This window comes from Enoplosus armatus, chromosome 2, assembly GCF_043641665.1.
Source record: "Enoplosus armatus isolate fEnoArm2 chromosome 2, fEnoArm2.hap1, whole genome shotgun sequence".
NCBI classification, from domain to species: domain Eukaryota; kingdom Metazoa; phylum Chordata; class Actinopteri; order Centrarchiformes; family Enoplosidae; genus Enoplosus; species Enoplosus armatus.
Genome location: NC_092181.1, coordinates 22,119,842 through 22,138,979, shown reverse-complemented (window position 1 = coordinate 22,138,979; position 19,138 = coordinate 22,119,842). Strand labels below are relative to the sequence as shown.

The following is a 19,138-nucleotide window of genomic DNA, read 5'->3' as shown; positions in this document are numbered from 1 at the left end:
AACATAGAAGAAAGGCACCCATGTCATGCTCTATTTCACATAGCCCATGTAACTGAGACAGTCACTCCAGTCACCGCTGCCTATCTAAACATGACACCTAACAATGTCAACAATTCCACCATCTGCCAATTGGTCTGCAAGGTAGGGATGAGTGGAAAAAACATGTCCAAACACTGACATCCCCACGCTTTATGGCCTTTCTTTAAACCATATTTTTCAATGTATACAACAACCTCCAATAATCACCCTCCAATGTTGAATCATCTCCTCTTGTGTTATCTCCGGTCTGGGCATGTCTATGGTAATTACTGCAGTGTGCAGATTGCAAAATAAGTCTTTTAAAAACTTTGTAAAGCATAGCAACAAAATCAACTATGTATAAATATTTGTGTAAAACTATTATCTATTTTTATTATTTACTATATGTATCAACTTTCACTTCCAAAAGACTCGCTTGAAAAACAGACTTTACTTAACGTATCAAAACTACTTTGGTGTAATGTGCACCAAATTATCAAGGCTATTCACATCCGTTTACAAGGGCCTGCAGAAAATGCCACACCCCCCTCAGGTAACATGACAGTCAGCTGGTGACCTCATGACAACTTATCAGTAAACACTGAACTCCTGCTGTTTGTGCTGGCCTTGCTACATAATTACATAACCGTCACACACGCCTACTTGAAAATGTTTAGGTAATTGTAACTCAGATCCTAAAAAAAATCCTGCACAACAAACAACATAGCATGCAAACTACAGAAGCAAGAAATAAATTGCAAAGTCGTATGCAGGAAAGGACTGCAAAGAAGTACTCAGACTGCCTCACTCCTAACGTGCTCTGTACTACTGACTGAACACCACAATGGACACTATGTACAAAAGAAAATAAGGAGGAGCCACATGGCAGGTGGCCTCCCGCTCTGGTTTCATTTCAGTATTGAACTATGGATACTAGCTAAATAACTACAACATTTGTACAGTAGTATGGCCACAAAGTCGTGTATGGTCACTGATCTTTCCTCACATAAATAAATAAATAAATAAATATACACAACTCAACTAGTTGCAAAGTGGAGCCAAAAACAATGGGGTTGCACCAACCACACACGTGCTGATGCATCTGGCTGCAATTTGAAAGCTGTTGTTGGGTGAGTTGTCTTTTGCATATAGATACTATCGATTCCTCCTCCATACAAAACACACCCAAGAGAGAAATTATGATTACCTGAAGTGGGACTAATGGGTCTGCCTCCTCCGGTTGCCAGACCTCGACCACGTTGGTGGACATCTGACTCAGAGCTTTGTGGGAGCAAGAAATTGAATCAGTGAGATGTTAGGGTTGGAAATTGGGCAACATGGAAAAGACAGCCGATTGAAAATACACCAAATTTAAGCAGCCGAGAGAATTAAACTGCAAACCACCAACCTACATTAGTATTACTGATTATAACAAATGAATAAACTGAAAATATGTGGATGATAATCACAGAGACAAGTGAGGAAATGACTTCGCCTCGGCAGGCTGACAAAGGCTGTTTGCTAGCTGCTTCATTAGCAGGAAGGTTAGCTCGGTGGCTAACGAACTTGGAAAACATCTCTCCTGTTACTGCAGTACACACGACTGTTTAGCCGTGTAGCGTTAGTTTACGGCATTTTGTAGCTTTATTACAGTGACAACCGTAACCGTTAAGTGTCCCTTTTAAATCCTGATAATACGTTACTTCCCTGTCTGACCAAGTTAACGTTACGTTTAACCAAACAGCACAGGGAACTGGGAGCTAGCATGAACTAGCAGGGTGACAAAACATTAGCTACAACCCTCTTCCCTGCTGGTAAAAAAAAACCACACACACCACAAAATATGCTATAGTCACTATTTCAAAATAAATCCAGAACATTTTAGGCCGTTTTAATTTTACATGTTTGGATTTACGTTGCCACAATTTTCCACTGTAACGTTTGCTGTCAAGTCAGTCTAGCTTAGTTAACATTTTTACATTATTTTTTCCAACGGTCGTGTTGCACCACCGAAGCGGAAAATAAAGGTGAGTACAAACCTTGCAGCTGTGCCCCTCCGTGCTGCACGCAGGGTAAAAGTAATTGTAGAATTCCTAGTAGTATATTGATCCACGTTTTCCTGTGACAGTGGCTGCCTTGTTGGAAGTCCTGTAGCCCCGCCATGCTGCCCTCTCAGCTAGCAGCCTACCTTGTGTTTCGCTGTGTTGGTCTTTCTTTCTCTCACCAAGCAGCAGCAGCAGCAGCAGCGGCGGCGGCAGCAGCTCCCTCCCTCTGTCCCTCCCCGCCTCCTCAATCACATCGTACAGTGAGGCCACACTCCAGTGACACTTGCAACAAGGCTGTTTACGTGTCCGTTGCTGAAGGTAAACCAAACAAAGTTGTCAAACAGGGCATCAAACAAAGATTTGCATGAATAATGTGCCCAACAGTGGTGGAAAGTAACTAAATACATTCACTCAAGTACTGTACTTTAAATACACATTTGAGGTACTTCTACTTTACTGTTTCCATCTCATGCTACTTTATACTTCTACTCCACTTCATTTCAGAGGGAAATATTGTACTTTTTACTCCACTACATTTATTTGACGGCTATAGTTACTGATTTCTTTAGACCATAAATTAAAGGACCAAACAATATATAAAATGGTTAGAAATGTCTCTACCTACAACATTAAAATACTTATACATTACTGCATCAGTAATAATAATCTAATAATGTCATATAAAATAGTACAACACTCCCAAGGGGCATTATGCATACTAATGTAGTGTTCTGAATGCAGGACTTTTACTTATGTAATGCTTTTTATTTTACATTGTTGTATTGGTACTTTTAATGTACTATTAGATTTGTAAAAATCTGTATGTACCCTGCTCGATGAGAACTTGAAAGCATACCTTTAATGCAATAAAAGCTATTTATGCATCAGTTTAATGTTATATAATCTTACGTCCTTCTTTTGGCCGATACTTTAGGTTCAGTGAAATTCTTTAGTCAGCGTAATTATTGTATTGTTGTTTTAACCAAAGACACTGCAATCAATAGTCTTCAAGTTAATGACAGCGAGGTGAAACTATGCACCGCCTTTAGGAGAGCTAGAGAACAACTCAGCATGTTCGACTCATGAATCATAGTTAGGACAGGTTGGGCAGGTACACACATGAACATACACTCAGGTTACTCTCCTGTGGGTGTGTCAGTCCCACCAAACAAAACTGGAGCCAGGCATTTAAGAATATTCTTTTTTGCTGGATCAGTGTTGCTACAGTCACCTGCACACTTCTAATACAGAGTTTGGGGTTTCCACAATTAATATACAACATGGGAGAGCACTGACATTTGCATCTGCACATTGCTTAGAAGCAGATTATCCTTAAAAGTATAAATAACTAAACCTAGGCATTAGGAAGCCTTATGAACAGGAAACTGCTAACACTTTTAATCTGTAGGCTAAAGTAGTTTGCAAGGATACATCTTTCACAAAATATGTCTCTGTTTAATACTAACATGTCCCTCCTTTAATGAATTACAGATAAAAATAACTTGCACTAAGAAACATAAATAAAAAGCAGGTCATGAATCAACAGAGAACTAACAATATGTTTGCAAATTATTCATCTACTGGAAAGAAAACTAAACTGATGAGTAAGATGAGATGCACATCTGAAATTTAAATAAACAAACCAAGACACATTGGCAACTAGGTCATTGAGTAAACACAGAACACACAACTACCTGTTTTGCATCTGGTTTGACAGAGAAAAATGGAGGAAATTAAACAGGGCAATAGTCATTCTAGACATGTCATAACAACAGTGTTCCTTTTTTGTTCATACAGAAAGTGAGTGTGCAGCTCTGGAAAAAAGTTATGCTTTTGTGACAGATTCGGAAATTTTCCAGTGGCAATTTCTAAAGAAATGAAGGCAGAAAAGATAGGAGGGCTGGTGTAAATACATTTGTACACTGCAGAAAACGGCTTGTAAAACTCAAGAGGGACATTTTATTCGCAACAAAAAGTAAATGTACTTTAAACGTTTACAGCACTTGTAGACATAACATATCCTAAACATATTCTCTGTAATTGAATTCTCCCGTCAGTCACGGTGCACTTTTTGGGAATGAAGAGTTTTTCTCCCCCAAGCAAAAATGAAATGGGGAAAACGTAGGAAAAAAGTGCACAAGAATTTGATTCCAAACCATCTGTTTAAACCATATAAATTAGATCATTGGCTGCACAGATGTGTTAAGTGTTCATTCCTTTCCATCAATTCGGGGTTCTCAGTTTTCATGCAAACAGGTGTCCCAAAAATCAGGCTGCAAGGTTTGTGTTTATCACAGAACCCCATCACCCCTCACAGTCACTAATGGTCGGTGCTTCTCTTCTCTGGTTGCACCAAAGCAACATTTGCGCTGATGAAGTCCATCTGCAGCAGCAAAATGACCGATATCCGTCCTCATTCAAAGCCCCCCGCAGGCCATGAATATAAATCCTGGTGCATTTGTTTTCACTCTAATACACAGAACATAAACTAGACCTGCTGAGACCGGGTATACTGGCTCCAAACTAAAGCTTAAACACTTCTTGTGACCATGAATTCTGGTAGAAAAGCTGGCAGTCAGTCCATGTAGTCAAAGTCCTCTGGGATCCCAAAGGCTTTATTAATGCGACCGTCATCAAAGGCAAACTTCTTCTTTGTCCAGGACTTGATGGAGAAAATATTGTCTGAAAAAATAAATCAAAATCTTTAATGTACCACTGATGCACTTGCCCCTCCAGTGTTATATAGCATTATAGGAAGCACAGTCAGTCTGGGATAATGAGAATACTCTTGGACTTGAGAATGACGGTTGAGTCCAAGAACAAACCATCTGTCTTGTTGCTCTGAAGCACTTGTTCAATGCTGTTTTGGCGAAAGTTGAGTTAGTTTGGCTGAAGATTTGATTATTACTTCCTGAGCACAGAACATTTCCCACCAGTGACCATCTACCACACCTGAAAAGAATTTGGGCAATTAGGGTGAATCTGGTGGGTCTTAACGAAGGAGGGGCACTCTGTGTTACGCAGACTGCAGTAATCTGCATAAAAATCTTGCAAAGTGCAGATTTGATACCATATATCTGTCAGGTGGAGCTGTGCGTGAGGTGGAACTTTGTCTGGAAATGTTCCTGAAAAAGTGTTGTAAATTTGTTTGTATTTTACATTTCTGGCACCTGCCCTTAACCACCAAGAGATGGAATAACAACCTTATAATAACAAGCTTTTAACATTTCTGACAGACTCAGCCAATGTATTAGCTTCACTCTAAAAATGTTTGATTCAATTCATATCCTTGATGATGAATGCGTATAATCACCAGTCTATTTCCATTTAACTCTTAGTTAAAAGCATAACTTGAGTTTGATGTATGATGATTAATTCAGCTTCATATTAAATGTGACGATACCTTTTTGTACACAAAAGTCATACAAGCATAATATTTCAAAACACATCGGTACATTAAGTACTGAACCAAACGCACAATTAATGTGATGTACTTCATTCACATATCAGCTCGTAAGTCCACAAGTATCCGAGATAATCTTCAACATGGCTGTAATCAGGAATGACTTGACTATTCTTTCTATTGCAGTTTATTTTCAAAGTCATTCACAAAACAAGCTGAAAACTGCGGATGTGTCATTCATTTAAAGAGTAAATCAAATAGCTTCCTATAGATTAACACCAGCTTTATCAAGAGCTTAAGTCAATAAACTCTGAATCATGATATTAGTAATGCCTTTCACTGTGCCAGGGCTTGTATGTGAGTCTGTATGTGTGGGTGTGTCTCAGTGTGACAATGATACAGGTTAAAACCACAATACATAGTTTTGGAAAAACAACTAGTAATTAATTTGTACCCTTCTAGGTGTTGAAATAATGCCAGCAATAATAGCAGTGCCTGTTTTATGTTTTGTTTTGATGCATCCACTTCTTCCATCAAGTCTAGAAGGCTTTATTGTGTTGATTTTGGTGTTTGGTCAAAAAGCAACAGAGAAACAAATTTGTTAAAAATGTGAAATGACAGCCAGTTGAGAGAACTGACGAAATAGTGCTGTTAGTTGCAACAGGACAGCTGAGGATATTACAGCTTGTAGTTAAAATTACATTGATCTAAGGCAACATTGTACACGGTACTGTGATGAAAACACTTTCATTGCTGCCTAACATGTATTGGTATAGTAGTGTCCACCCCAGATGAGGGAAGTACAAGTCATGGAAGAGGCAGATGTGACTCATAGTTTCTTAAAATGAATATAATTGCATGGAAGTAAAGCAAAAATGTGCCAACTCAAACTGACATCGTGACTTTGTTGACCAGTAACAGGCAATGTTGACCTAAAGAGTCAAAACACCACAGGCCTGGCTGGTTACCATGATCCCCAAAGGTCAGCTGTCTCCTAGGTTACCGCTTAGGTCAATGAATGCACACAGAGAGTTTAAGTGTTGACTCCTGGGAGGTGACATGCTGAACACAAAGTGCCCTTACAGCTTGCACACTAAGGAGAAATCAATGGAGGAAGCTCTGCCGTAATGATTCTAAAGTTATTTTTGTACTGAATATTCAGAGGCAACTTCCGCAATAACTGTATTGTTGGATCCAGACTAGGACTAATTTATGGTTAGTGCTGCAAGATAATCGATTAATTGTTTTAGTTATTTCTAAAGCAAAAATGCAAAATGTTCACTGGTTCTAGCTTCTCAAATGTGAGGATTTTATGGTTTTCTTCGTTATATATAATCAAACTGAATATCTTTGGGTTTTATACTGTTGGTTAAATAAAACAAGCGATCTGAACACGTCACACTAGGCTGTTTGAAATTATAATTTTTCACTATTTACTGCCATTTTATAGACCAACCGATAAATCACTTAATGGAGCAAATAATCTGCAGATTAATTCAAAATGTAAGTGTTAGTTGCAGCCCTACTAATTATACTAATATCGATTTATCTGCCTGAATATTTGCTTGATTAATCAACTTATCGTCTATAAAACATCAGAAAACTGTACAAAATGTCCATCACATTTTCCTAAAGCCCAAGGTGATGTTATAAAGTGTCAAAACCCCCAAAATATTCAATTTACTACAATATAAAACGAGGAAAACAATGGGCAAATTCTCACATTTGAGAAGCTGGAACCATCAAAAGTTTGGCATTTTTGCTTGAGAAATGACTTGAGATTAATTTTCTGTTGATCAACTAATTGTTGAAGCTCAATTCCAGACTCATTACATGTATTAAAAAGAAAAGATGACTCACCTGTCCACCTGGAAACAGCGTCTTTTGCGACAACATTTGACTTTCCTGCAAAACAAAATGTTTGATATGTGCATTATACATTATGTCTGCAGTGTGTGTTAAGATTTAATTATTATTTGCCATATTAATTACAGCAATGAAAGGAAAATACTACATGCAATCAATTAAAATGTTAAGGTTTCTTTCATTTTATCAGGTAAATGCAATAATGCAATACTGACAGAAGGGAATAATGTTCCTTGTCAGTTTTGCATTATCGCTCAAAACAGTATAGACTGAAAAGTGTCATGTTACAGATGAAAGAAACAGATCATCGTCCATTTTGTGTTGCAAATCCATACAGTATGTGTATGTTTTGTGACCCATGCTTATGAGCAAGTCTTACACACTGTGCGCATGTAAAACAGGCCAAACAAATAATGCTTAATGTGAAAGCCCAGCTGGACATAAATGAAGGTCTGCGGCAAACAATATCTGTTCTGGACGACAGTTTGGTCAGTGATGTGATGGTTGGATAGCTGCAGCCGTACTGTATGAAGAAGTGGTGATTTACTGTTAAATTAAAGTGGACAGCCTAAAACACCCCTGCAGCTGTGGCTAGAAACCTGAAATAGAGCTGAACAATGTGCTCTGACTGCATAGCTCTCAAGTCTTAAGTGACTTACTTGACCCATAAAACTGAATCCTAAAGCAACAGCAGGTATCGTCATTAAGTTGCTAGGCACCTGGAATAATCGCTCGCCCTTTTACCAGCAGTTAAAAATAACCTTTTGTTGAATCCATGTGAACTATCAACTGACACTTATTTGGCTGCTGTGCTGATGAGACTGGGCTGCAGCATCCTAAAATCCAGCCAATATAAGCTATTTCAGGCCAGGCTCAATTTACAGCAGATTTCTCCCCGATTTGTCCTTCATGAAAATCAGAGGATCGATCTGGTCCAAGGACTCCATCAGTAGCAATGTTCAGTAGAAATATCTGCTATGGTTGTCACAATTGGTGACATACATTGCATGAAAAGGTGGTGTTCTCCACACCATCCCATCAGTTATTTAAGCATTTATTGATAATGACACTGTGAAAGATATCCACGAAAATAAACAGCAGCTGCAAGTGGGAGGGACTGAATTGAATAACTTGTGACTCATGGATCTGGAGACGTTGTGATTTCACAGTATGGATGAGAATTTAGATGCCAAAAGAAACAGCATACATAAAAAAAGAAAAAAAGAAAGTTTTTTATTTTATGTCCAACTTTTTAACTCTGATTTGTGCTTCCTCATATGGTGTCATACCTGCCATGCACATGACTGTGATTTCTTTGAGGTGCCCTTCCCATGTTTGGTGGTTTTTAACCCCACCTGTTACCGCAGCAGTTTGTTGGTATCTATGGGTGTGGTAGCCATTGTCAAACATGTTGACCTGACAGATCCAACTTCAATCAAAATGTTGTCTGTCCACTCGTTGGCACCACTACTAATATTTTAATAACTTTTAATAGTAGTTTGGTCTGATCTAATGAGAAGACCAACACTTAAACACGGACTACAATCCACAAATGTATTTTGGTTTGCAGTTGCCAAAATATTTAGTGGTTTTAACCCTGCCTTTATCTCTGGGCGTAGCAAGCACAGTACATAATAAATAGTAGCATGGGTCTGGTTTCATGGTTTTCATTTTTATTGTTTATATAATTATCATTATTTATCATTCAAAATCTCAAAATGCCTCAAAAAGTCCTAAAAATAAAAGGCATTAATGGTTAAAATGAATGTGTAATAATGTTGTGGCAGCAGTGTCTCAACCAGTGGCAGAAGAAGTACTGCACGTCACATAAGTAAAAGTACTATTAGCGAAATGTACTATGAGAATCCACAGTAAAAGTACTCATAATTTAGTGTGGAGTAAAGTATACTTTACGACCAGCAAGGGGAACTTGGACTTGTGACTTTCCTATTTCTAAACTCTTGGCTATGGTCCTATAATATATTATATTACTGAAGTATTAGTCCTGATGCATATATATATGCAATTAGCATTTTACTGTTAAAGTGTTGTACTTGACTACATGTGCTTAAATACATTTCGCCACTCGTCTCAACAGACATTTGCCTTAAAGATGCTCTCTGAACCACATCTGCGTGAACAGGTCTGAGCCCATTCTGCAAGTTCTGTCCAGCAGCAGACATAACATGATGTCATACACTCTGTACATACCTGCACGCAGCTCTCAGAGCAATATTCAAGTTTCACTGAGGGGAGATGATTATCTGTGACAAAGCTGTGTGTGTGTGTGTGGTGAAGTTAGAAAAGAAGAAAAGAAGACCTGAAGGCAACTGGAGACGGTGATAAATGTGAAAACAAAGCACAAGAGATTGAAACCAACTATTAAGTTTATCTACTGAATCTGGGTATTACACAACTTTCGCTGTCTGTCATACAAGTCGAAGCAGAACATGTACGCAGTTGAGAGACTGACATTTTGCCATAGCCTCCTCGACCTACAGTGGAGAGTTGTGGCATCTACTTTGACCAGATCAACATAAACCACTGCCACAAGTCAGAGAGCAACTCCACGGAGTGAATATAAGAGTTCACGCAGATGTCCGTTAATGGATAGGAAGGCCCTGGATTCCATATATACCCTCTGGGAATAAAGATAAACATCTAATATCTCTGTTTCGTTTTCAAACATGATCATACGACCAGTTTGGCTTGACATTTAATACTTATATATACTCTACTTGAATGTTTTATTTACACTTGTCAGTATTTCAAGAGGAAAGACCACTTTTTAGACACTGTTTGGATAGTTGTAAAAAGAGCGGGACTCCAGCAGCTGTTGCAGTGATTAAACTTGGCAATACGTTTATCACTGGCACCAGTGGCTGAGTTTCTGCAGAGGGTCCAACAATGTCATCATGAAGTCATTGCTCTGGGACCCAAATAAAAATGTTAAAAGGACATGGTGGCATTTTAGATTTTAGCTTGTTTTGGCACCAAGCTAAAAATACAAACTTTAGGTTCCACGCATTTGTCTGTACTGTAGCTATAGGAAACAAATATCATAGTCTTTAAATTCACTTTCCATCTACACTTAAGTCTAAATTATGGCTAAATCCTTGGAGAAATTATGTGATTATATAGATGTACTGTGTCAAATACTCAATATACTGGACATCCATTATAAATAATACATCCAGCAGCCTTTGATATAGTACTTACATAGTAGACTATGACAGAGATGACAGAGATGACTTGAGTGAATGTAATTACCTGAACAGTAAGATTTCTCTAACGTTTATCTTGAATGGTTATCTACCTGAGCCCCAAAACGTACTTCAACTAATTTCAAAACATCTAAATGTGTCATTTGGATTACAAGTAGATTAGTCAGGAATTATTTTTACCTGCAGGTGTACTGACATGGGATTAAACAATATAAAATAGTCGTGTTGGAGTGGGAAACTAAACTAAATGCATGCTTGGTGCAACATTGGGAGGTGCAGGTAAACAGACCAGATATTTTTATGACACCACACATGTCACATGTATATAAAGTAACACACGCCCTTTACCGCAGGTCAGCTGTAACATGAACACAAGGCCGTATAGGATTTTTGTTATGCCACTAATAGCTGTGTGCATTGTGTGGACATACTATGGAAGAGGTGTGTAACAGACAGTAAATAAGTCATGGCCAGTGGCCTTGCCTTTGTGTTTTTAAAAGCTTTTAAGTCCAAACCCTTTGAGCTGAGAGGTCAGAGGTTACAAGGTTCACTTAGACTGCAATTTAAACTGCCATGCAAGTCTTAAGACTAGAAAAAAAGACGCCCCTGTTTCAGCAGGAAGGTTCACACTGATCACACCGTCTGTCTTGTATCAACATAGAACAAGTTTGAGGTTCAAGCTGAAACTGATATAAGAGTATATCTCAAATGCATGCCGCCACTTGTGATCAGTTTTCACTACCTCGCTTAACCGTGAGAAACCGTGACTCTACTGCTAACCAGACAAAATACATATATGTTCCCAATTAGAGACGAGGACTCCTGTGACAAGTACCTGCACCTCAAAAGCATGTCCCAGGTTCTGTGACTCAGCAAATAAACTGTACTACACTGTGTTGTTGTTCTATACACACACGTGCTATATAGTTGACTGGGCAGTGTTTCAGTGCAAGGCAAGCATTGTCATTCATAGAGTTATACCACATATGAATGTGTCCCTGGTCACCAACTGGATCCCGGCATCTCTTTAATGCATTTGGATGCATTCACATAGCGTTCAGTGAAATGTGTGAGGAGGGAATTTGAAGGTGTAAAATATGTTTTTCCGCGGCCTGCTTATGTTTTTATTTATTTTTATTTTTTGCACTATAAGTAGGTGATTTTGATTGGAGGCCAAGTTCATTGCAGCACTGGTTATTGGAGGTTTTTCCTGGTATCATTTCCATGAATGTACCTCTCTCTGTGTTGTATGATTAATGTGCTGAACAGCTAAAAAAATATATATATACTGTACCAAGGTCTTATTTTTATCATCCCAATATTTGACAACTTGTGGGAGGCAGCATTGAAATAATCCAGTTCCTAATGCTCAATTATCTGGTGTGAAACCACTCATGGTAGTTTGAGTCATATAGAAGATCCAAAAATGGTTTGTTTCTTGGACGTTGCCCAACTCTCTCCTCTCTCTCTCTCTCTCTCTTCTAAATAACAGCTCTTCACTAGATGCAGAAAAAAATTACTCAAAGCTTTCAGCTACAGTCGCTAACAAACAATCTTTGCTGCCAGATGATTCTACCACAGTGACAACAATTGATTCAACCTTGTGAGATATGCTTACGACAAATCAACAAATGAAATGCTTGTACTTTGCCCACATCCACTTTGTAATTAAAGTGCTGTTTAATGCTACATGCACTCAGTGACCAGTAAAACGGTAACTTTAGTGCAACGTAATGCAATCCAACACAGCAGTAACAAATATCACCTTTGTGAAGATTGTAACAAATTATTGACCATAATGCAGTCTCATACAACTGCATACAACATCCACAGCTCAAACATGATACGAGTTTAATCACCACCACGCCGACATTTAAAGTTTCACAGAGGGAGAGTTTGTTTCAAGACTATTGTACTGGATTGTATTACATTTCTATATTTATCTGGTCATGGATCGTAGGCGACTCGATTGAAAGCTTAAAACTTTTTGAAAAAAAAAACGGTCATGTTGCATCTGTACTCACTCATCTCCTCAACGACTTCTGGGTCACATTCTCTGTACTTCTCCAACTCGGCCTGCAGCTGAGTTTGTTCTTCTCTCAGAGCCTTCAACTCCTTCAGCAGAGAGCTTCTCTCCTTCTACACACACAGAGATCATGTGTGTGTTTGTGAGATTTATACATTCATATATTTTTCCATACATGTGGGGAAGCATATGATAATGTTCTTACTGTATCTTGACGTCCCACTTTTTCTTTTTCAATCACCTTCTGTAGAGACACTTTCCGCTGCTCTGCTTGAGACTTCTTTAAAGTAAAAGAGTCTTACATTAGGGATATTTGACACCAAACTTCTATCAAAGGAAAAACAGAGATTTTCTTGAACTCTGCCATAAAGTCAATTCTTCAATTCAGTTCATGACATAGTTGATTAAAACTAAAAGTGGTGAAACAGTTAATGAGATGAACCAATAATCTCCTGAAAGGTAACAAATCAACAGTGGTTAGCACGTCTTCTGCCAGAGATCAGAAGCTAAGCTGGCCTTTGTAGTTTTTAATTGCGTTGTATACGCCCTAAAAATCTTAAGTGACCATGAGTGCTCAACAGTGCTTTAGAGGCTAATGTTTGCTGGCATTAATTGCCAATTACAGTGCTGTAATTTGCACTGTTAAAGCCTGCTATATAATTAATTTGACAGAAAGAAAAGAAGAGTTGTAATTGCTTGTTTTTTTGTCAAAACATCAAGCATACAACATTGCTGTTTTAAACAGATGGTATAATTTTAACCACCACGAGTCTACAGTAAATCTAATGATCAACTGATGTGGCATGTCACCCATGCCTGTGTATTGAAATGCTTATAGTATAATCACACGTCATTATTTAGTAGACAGATAGCTGCTCTACAGCGTTTAAGCATTTGCTGAGGAGTCACCTCCCTCACACCATCTGTCTGCCAATGGGATTTTTTTGGATTATTGCAGAAAATAAGCTCTGTGGCAAGTTTATGATAGTTACACGCTTTGTTCAGCAAGATAATCTTCACAAATGAACAATTTCTGAAGCGTAAATGCAATCGCCAGAAGTAAAAAGCTGACGTTAGGTTAGAAACGAACTACACCACTGTCATATGACTTCTCCACCACTAAGCTTCCAACTTCTTACAATTTTATTTTGTGTGCTTACCTCTTCTACAAAGGTTTTCCTCTTAGCGTGACATGATCTAGCTAGTGGTCATGGTTGTGTCAATTGGAAAGTTTGAGTTAATAGTTTGCAAGAGCGCGAGTATAAACACGAGGCCATAAAGGCGAAGAAGTGAAAAGATGAGTTCCCGTGTTTGGCGTGATGACGTTTAATGTCCCCGCCAACCTCTGTAGTCTCATTTAGCCACTTAATAGCAACTGCTTTTTTTAATATATATATTAATATATAAGGTTCAAAATTCACGAGTAGGGTATTTGCTGACAAATTTTATGTCATAGAAGACATGAAAAGCTTTGTTAAGGCATCTAACCAAAAACCCATTCAAAAAAATCCCATTGACTTCGAGACGAGGGAACCGGAAGTGCAAAAATGTCATTTCATTTCAAACTCATTTCCGGGTTTTAGGGCTTATTCCCGCAGCACTCTACAGACACAGAGAAATTCAAAGGCAGTGTTACGTTCTGTGACAACAAATCTCTCACAAAGGCCACCAAATTTAACATGGAAGATTCTCAGTACTAAGTTAGAAATAGGACTCATTATTTTGTTATGGTGTTTTTTTCTATTTGGGAATTTATCTGTTTATTTTGAATATCAGAAACGTGAAAATAAGATGAAAAAACACAACAATAAATACATTTAACCACTCTACTCAGATGAACCTGTCCATAATCAGCAGCTCATTTGTGTTTTCTTCCCCTTATTCTATTACCAGCAGTGATTTATGGGTGACATGCTGACCATTTACTGTAAACTACAGTGAGCAGTGTCCTCAAACTGAAAACACAACAACCTTTGGTCAACATCTGTTGAAATATATCTTCTCCTTTCATAAAATATAGGTCTTTTTTATGGAAAGCTCTGCTACACATCACTTCTCTATGCTGTTTCGAGCAAGCTGTTCAGTATTCAGTGTGTTTTGTTTAATAACATCTGCAGCTCTTGAGACATGAGGTCATTGTATTCACACTAAAAAAAAGTCTCCTCACCTGTTTTTGCAGCTCCTCCAGTTTGTGCTTGCGAGCGTGCAGGGCCTTGCTGGGAAAGGCCCAGTAGTAGTTGGATGTACCCACTCTTTCACAGTCCACCATGTTGTCATCCACCAGGCTCTGCAGCACTTCCTTCACAGACATGGGAGCTTAAAAGCAGCAGAGAGAGGCATTAAAAAAGGTCCACAATCCTCCATTTTGATTTGATTTGTGGTCCACTGATTTATGATAGAGGTATGACTGTTACAAGCATAGAAGACTTCAGGCAATATAAGATGTAGCTGATGTTAGGCATAGTATTGCATTCTACTGAGGATTTAAAAAATACAACTCAGCATCAGATCTCCTCTTTTCCTGCTGGCAAGGCTTACCACTCAAATGTTCACAAAACTAAACCCACACATCTGCAGCCTATCTGGCCGGTTAATACTTATCTGAGAGAACAGTGCATGAGAGGATGTAATAGAGCAGGAGCTCCATCTTGAACAGTGTCAGCGGTGAAATGTGATACTCCCACACGTTTGCTCAGCCGGTCCACTGTGAAACTGAAAGAGCTTATCTGCTGTGTTAAGGGCTGAGCTGAGCTGCGTCCTGAGAGGATGTTGAACAGCAGCGAAAATAAAGACGAGGATTGAAAATTAAAAAAAACACTTTGGATGGATCGAACAAACTCTGTATGTGCATGACTTCAGGACTGTCTTTTCCAGTCCTTTGTCTCGTCTCTGTTCATGTGATTCAAATAGCTTTTTGCCCCTTTTCAACGTCAAACTATTCCGCCTTTTAATGGTTACCAGTATGTTATTACCACTCTTTTTTTCCCCAATTTAGCTGAGATCACTCCCTTGGCGCCTTTTCTCACATTTCCTCCCCTTCTACAGGAACATGTGCCCATAATGCAGATCTCTTGTTGCCCCCCTCCCCCATCACTCAGTAACTACATCATGCCCAAGTAAGGGGGTCAAAAACATGTGCTTTTAATCACAGCAACACGATCCAGTTTGCCCAGATTGATGTTATGTCCACTTTAAAACAAAAATCCCTCCTCAGTTCACCCAAAGACACACAACACAGTTTTGTTCCTCTGCAGGGTCTAGCACTTAAAAATACGAGTTTATATTTTTATAAACCTCCCCTCGATACTCATAATGTCTGGCTCAATGTTGACATTGAGGGAATATGTTTTATTTAAAAGCCAAAAGCTTTCAGCAGTTCTCTACACTATGAGATTACTGTCGTTGATAGGTCTGGTTCTGCTTATACAGACTAAATACATTTAAGATGGCAACAGCTAATCCTGGTTGCCATGGTTATTTTGCGAGCATGTCACCACAATGTTTTCGAGAATGCATAAGGGTGCAATGCCTGTTGACACAGACTGTGTGGTTTTTGTAAATAAACTGATGCTATTTTACTTAAAAAACCATAGTTGGTATTTGAGCATGTTTTATCCCATTTATTACTCTTCATGTACACAACATTTCTAAAACAAACTTTTTACATCTTTGAATATTCACCCGTTGTAACAAAACTAGCAAAAAATTCTCCACTGGTCTCACTAACAGTCGTGCCTAGGTTTATACGTCCTGGATGTTTTTGTATTTTCTTTAAGAACTATTTATTTAGCCAGAGTTATACATTTGTATGCATGAGTCGTGGCTGACAATTCAGAGTGTAAAAGTGCAGACTTTTCAGCTGAAAGTACATGTTCAACTGAAGTGTAATGCAACAATAAATAGCTCTGAAATATGAGGTCAGTGTGGTTAGAAAACAGTAAGCGCTATGAAAATGTGAGAAAAATTAGTCCCACAACATGGCAAATGTTAAAAATGTAGTGCATAATGTTTTTTCCCTTAGAAATCACTTGAGTGTCTCCACATTCATGTTTTTCTTTGCTAAAAGTGGAGTGACGTCTCTACTAACCTTTAGATTTGTTAAATTATTTAGTTAGAAACCAGAAGGGAACACACAAAACAATACTGTACACATTTTGTTAAACAGGCAGCAAACCTGAACACTTGACCAGCTGAACACATATGGACAGACCATTTAAACAGTGTGTTAAATAATGTTACTGATGTTTCTCTACTAAAACTGTTGATCATTACTCACTTATGCCCTTTGTCTTAGGAGCAATCTTCTCAATGTCTTTCAGCTGAAACACATCTTTCTAGAAAGAGAATGAGAGAACATATTCAAGGAAAAAAAATTCTAATCGTAGTATCATAGAAAAGGGAACTATTTAATATATTAATATCTATCGAAGTCTGCATCATTACTAGTTTTTGGGCTGCATTTTATTAAGGCTTTCTGGAAATTAATAATATAATATACAGTAACATGACTTTGTATTCATGGTATACCTATTTTAGGCAGCCTAATAACCATTCCATTATCTGCACTTTTATTTGACTGATTGTATTTAATTAGTAGTGCTGAAATGTTTTATCTCATTTTAACATTGTCTAATCCGACTTTGCTGGGCCAGTGTAGTTATGAAAAGTATTTGTGTGGCTGTGTGTGCAGATGATGTGTATGTGTATCTGTTGCAGGTTTTTAAAACACTAAAACGTCCTCAGTATCAAGTCTTTACAGGTCCATTTACATTTTGGAGTAGTTTGCCCGTTAGCTTTTGTGTCCTTCACAAAAAGTGGGCAGCTTAAATCAACATCAAATCAATACTTTCCCTTCAGATTGTGTTAAAGAAAATAAAACACATAACAACACTGACTAGTAAGTTTAGTGAGCAGCTTTTAAATCCAGGCAGTAAGTGTAATCAAGACAGCACAAACGGGACATGGAGGCTGGGAGGCCTCATATTATATTGATATAGTTCATATTTTAAAATGTTATGTGGTCGCCTGCAATGGGAAAACTCACCGTTTCAAAGAAAATCTCCATCATGCGAGTTCTCTTCTCCTCCAGACTTAGTCCTTTCTTCTTTGACTGTAACAGATAGTTTCATGTAACACAAGGCCTGGATAACTTCAGTAACAGCAGCTAATATGCTACGACATTACACAACAATAGAATAATATCCCAATGGCAGTAAACACTGTATGAGGGATTGACTGCACGTTCGTGTAAATATGTCCTAGTATTTTGCATGCAATAAGGACCAAAGTATGAACATGTACCAATACATATCTACCATTTGCAGTACTTTAAAATATGCATGTTTAATATAGGCTATGGCTGCTGTCTGTGGTGGCTCATAGCACAAACTCCTTCATCACTGTTGTTGTAATATAGCTTCCGGCCACCACAGGCAGCACTGGGCAACGATGTTGGCTATTCATTTACATGGGTTGCTGCAGGATAATGGAAATTACCCGAACTCCATTCGAGCGGCTGTTGTAATATTTTTTTTATTATTTTCCACCCGCCTGACAAAGTCTGTTTCTCTCCTGATAGTTAACAGACAAGTTCACCTTCCCTCGGCTGTGTTCCTGTATTTATCCGCCCTCCATTAAGGCACGTTAATGAGCGATGATTACATAAGGTGGGTGGATCACTATGGTAGCAATACAGGAATGATATCTAGCGAGTACGACGTTCCTGAAGTAAGCTAATATTGACCCTGTGACACGTAAATTGATAACGTGTTGCTAAGAGTATAGCTCCAAATAATCCTATTGTATCAACTAGTTTGGTGAAGTTACTGCCAGTTGGTAGCTAAAGCTGATGCTATTGTTAGCTAGGAGCTAGCAATAGCTTGGTAATGCTAGCCTGTACGTCTCTGAAGCACTATCACATCAACTGCAGGTAAATGCGAACATCTGCTTACCATTTTGTTGTGTTGGCTGTACCATCAACGTCCACTAGTATTAATGTTTTCGGCACTTGCGTTGTAAGATTTTATTTAGCGCTGTTGTTATGTTTGTAATCCTAACAAGAAAAATATCGTTCAGGCAGGACGCTACTGAATTTCCCGCGGTAGATTGTCACGGGGTTGTGCTGCCTTCACTGCCCCTCGTAAACGCTATATAGCCAGTTCCTCTACTGACTGAATATGGGATATGATAACAAACTGTACGAACAGTTAATAATGATTGTGCTAATTATATTTATTTTATAAGATACAAGGCGCATCGATTATTTGTCCTGCAACACCTGAAGTCTGAGAAAAAATGTGTATGATAAATTAATTTTAAAACAGTGGACTACCGTTTTAACACACTGTGGATCAATAAAACATGTTATGTTGTTAACACGGTTTTGATACTTTTCCAGGTCGCATGTCTGAACTTAGCGTATCGTAGAAAAACTGTCATGTTTACCACCGTTTTGAGTCGTTAGTGTCTTTGATCGCTTCAGTCTGTATTATTTCCGACTACAAGGGAGGCAGCATTACTTTAACGGGGAGGAGCGACGTTGTTTGACTTCATCTCA

General features: G+C 38.4%; 2 protein-coding genes across 2 annotated transcripts in view; both read right to left on the bottom strand.

Annotated features, from left to right (window-relative positions):
* Positions 1-2,203, bottom strand: part of tmem131l (transmembrane 131 like) — a 33,710-nt gene extending 31,507 nt beyond the window's left edge. The window contains exons 1-2 of the mRNA XM_070916038.1: positions 2,058-2,203; positions 1,226-1,299 (exon numbers count right to left, since the gene is read on the bottom strand). Coding sequence (XP_070772139.1) covers positions 1,226-1,299; positions 2,058-2,181 — 198 coding nt within the window. The 5' untranslated portion in view covers positions 2,182-2,203. The remainder of the gene's footprint in view (positions 1-1,225; positions 1,300-2,057) is intronic.
* A 2,373-nt stretch (positions 2,204-4,576) lies between these two features.
* On the bottom strand, positions 4,577-17,670 carry mnd1 (meiotic nuclear divisions 1 homolog (S. cerevisiae)). Its single transcript, XM_070925015.1, has 7 exons — positions 17,627-17,670; positions 16,859-16,916; positions 14,750-14,898; positions 12,788-12,862; positions 12,581-12,695; positions 7,327-7,371; positions 4,577-4,745 (listed from the first exon to the last, which is right to left on the bottom strand). The coding sequence occupies exons 1-7, from the start codon at positions 17,648-17,650 to the stop codon at positions 4,639-4,641; spliced, it is 573 nt and encodes a 190-aa protein (XP_070781116.1). The 5' UTR covers positions 17,651-17,670; the 3' UTR covers positions 4,577-4,638.
* Between the last annotated feature and the right edge of the window lie 1,468 nt (positions 17,671-19,138).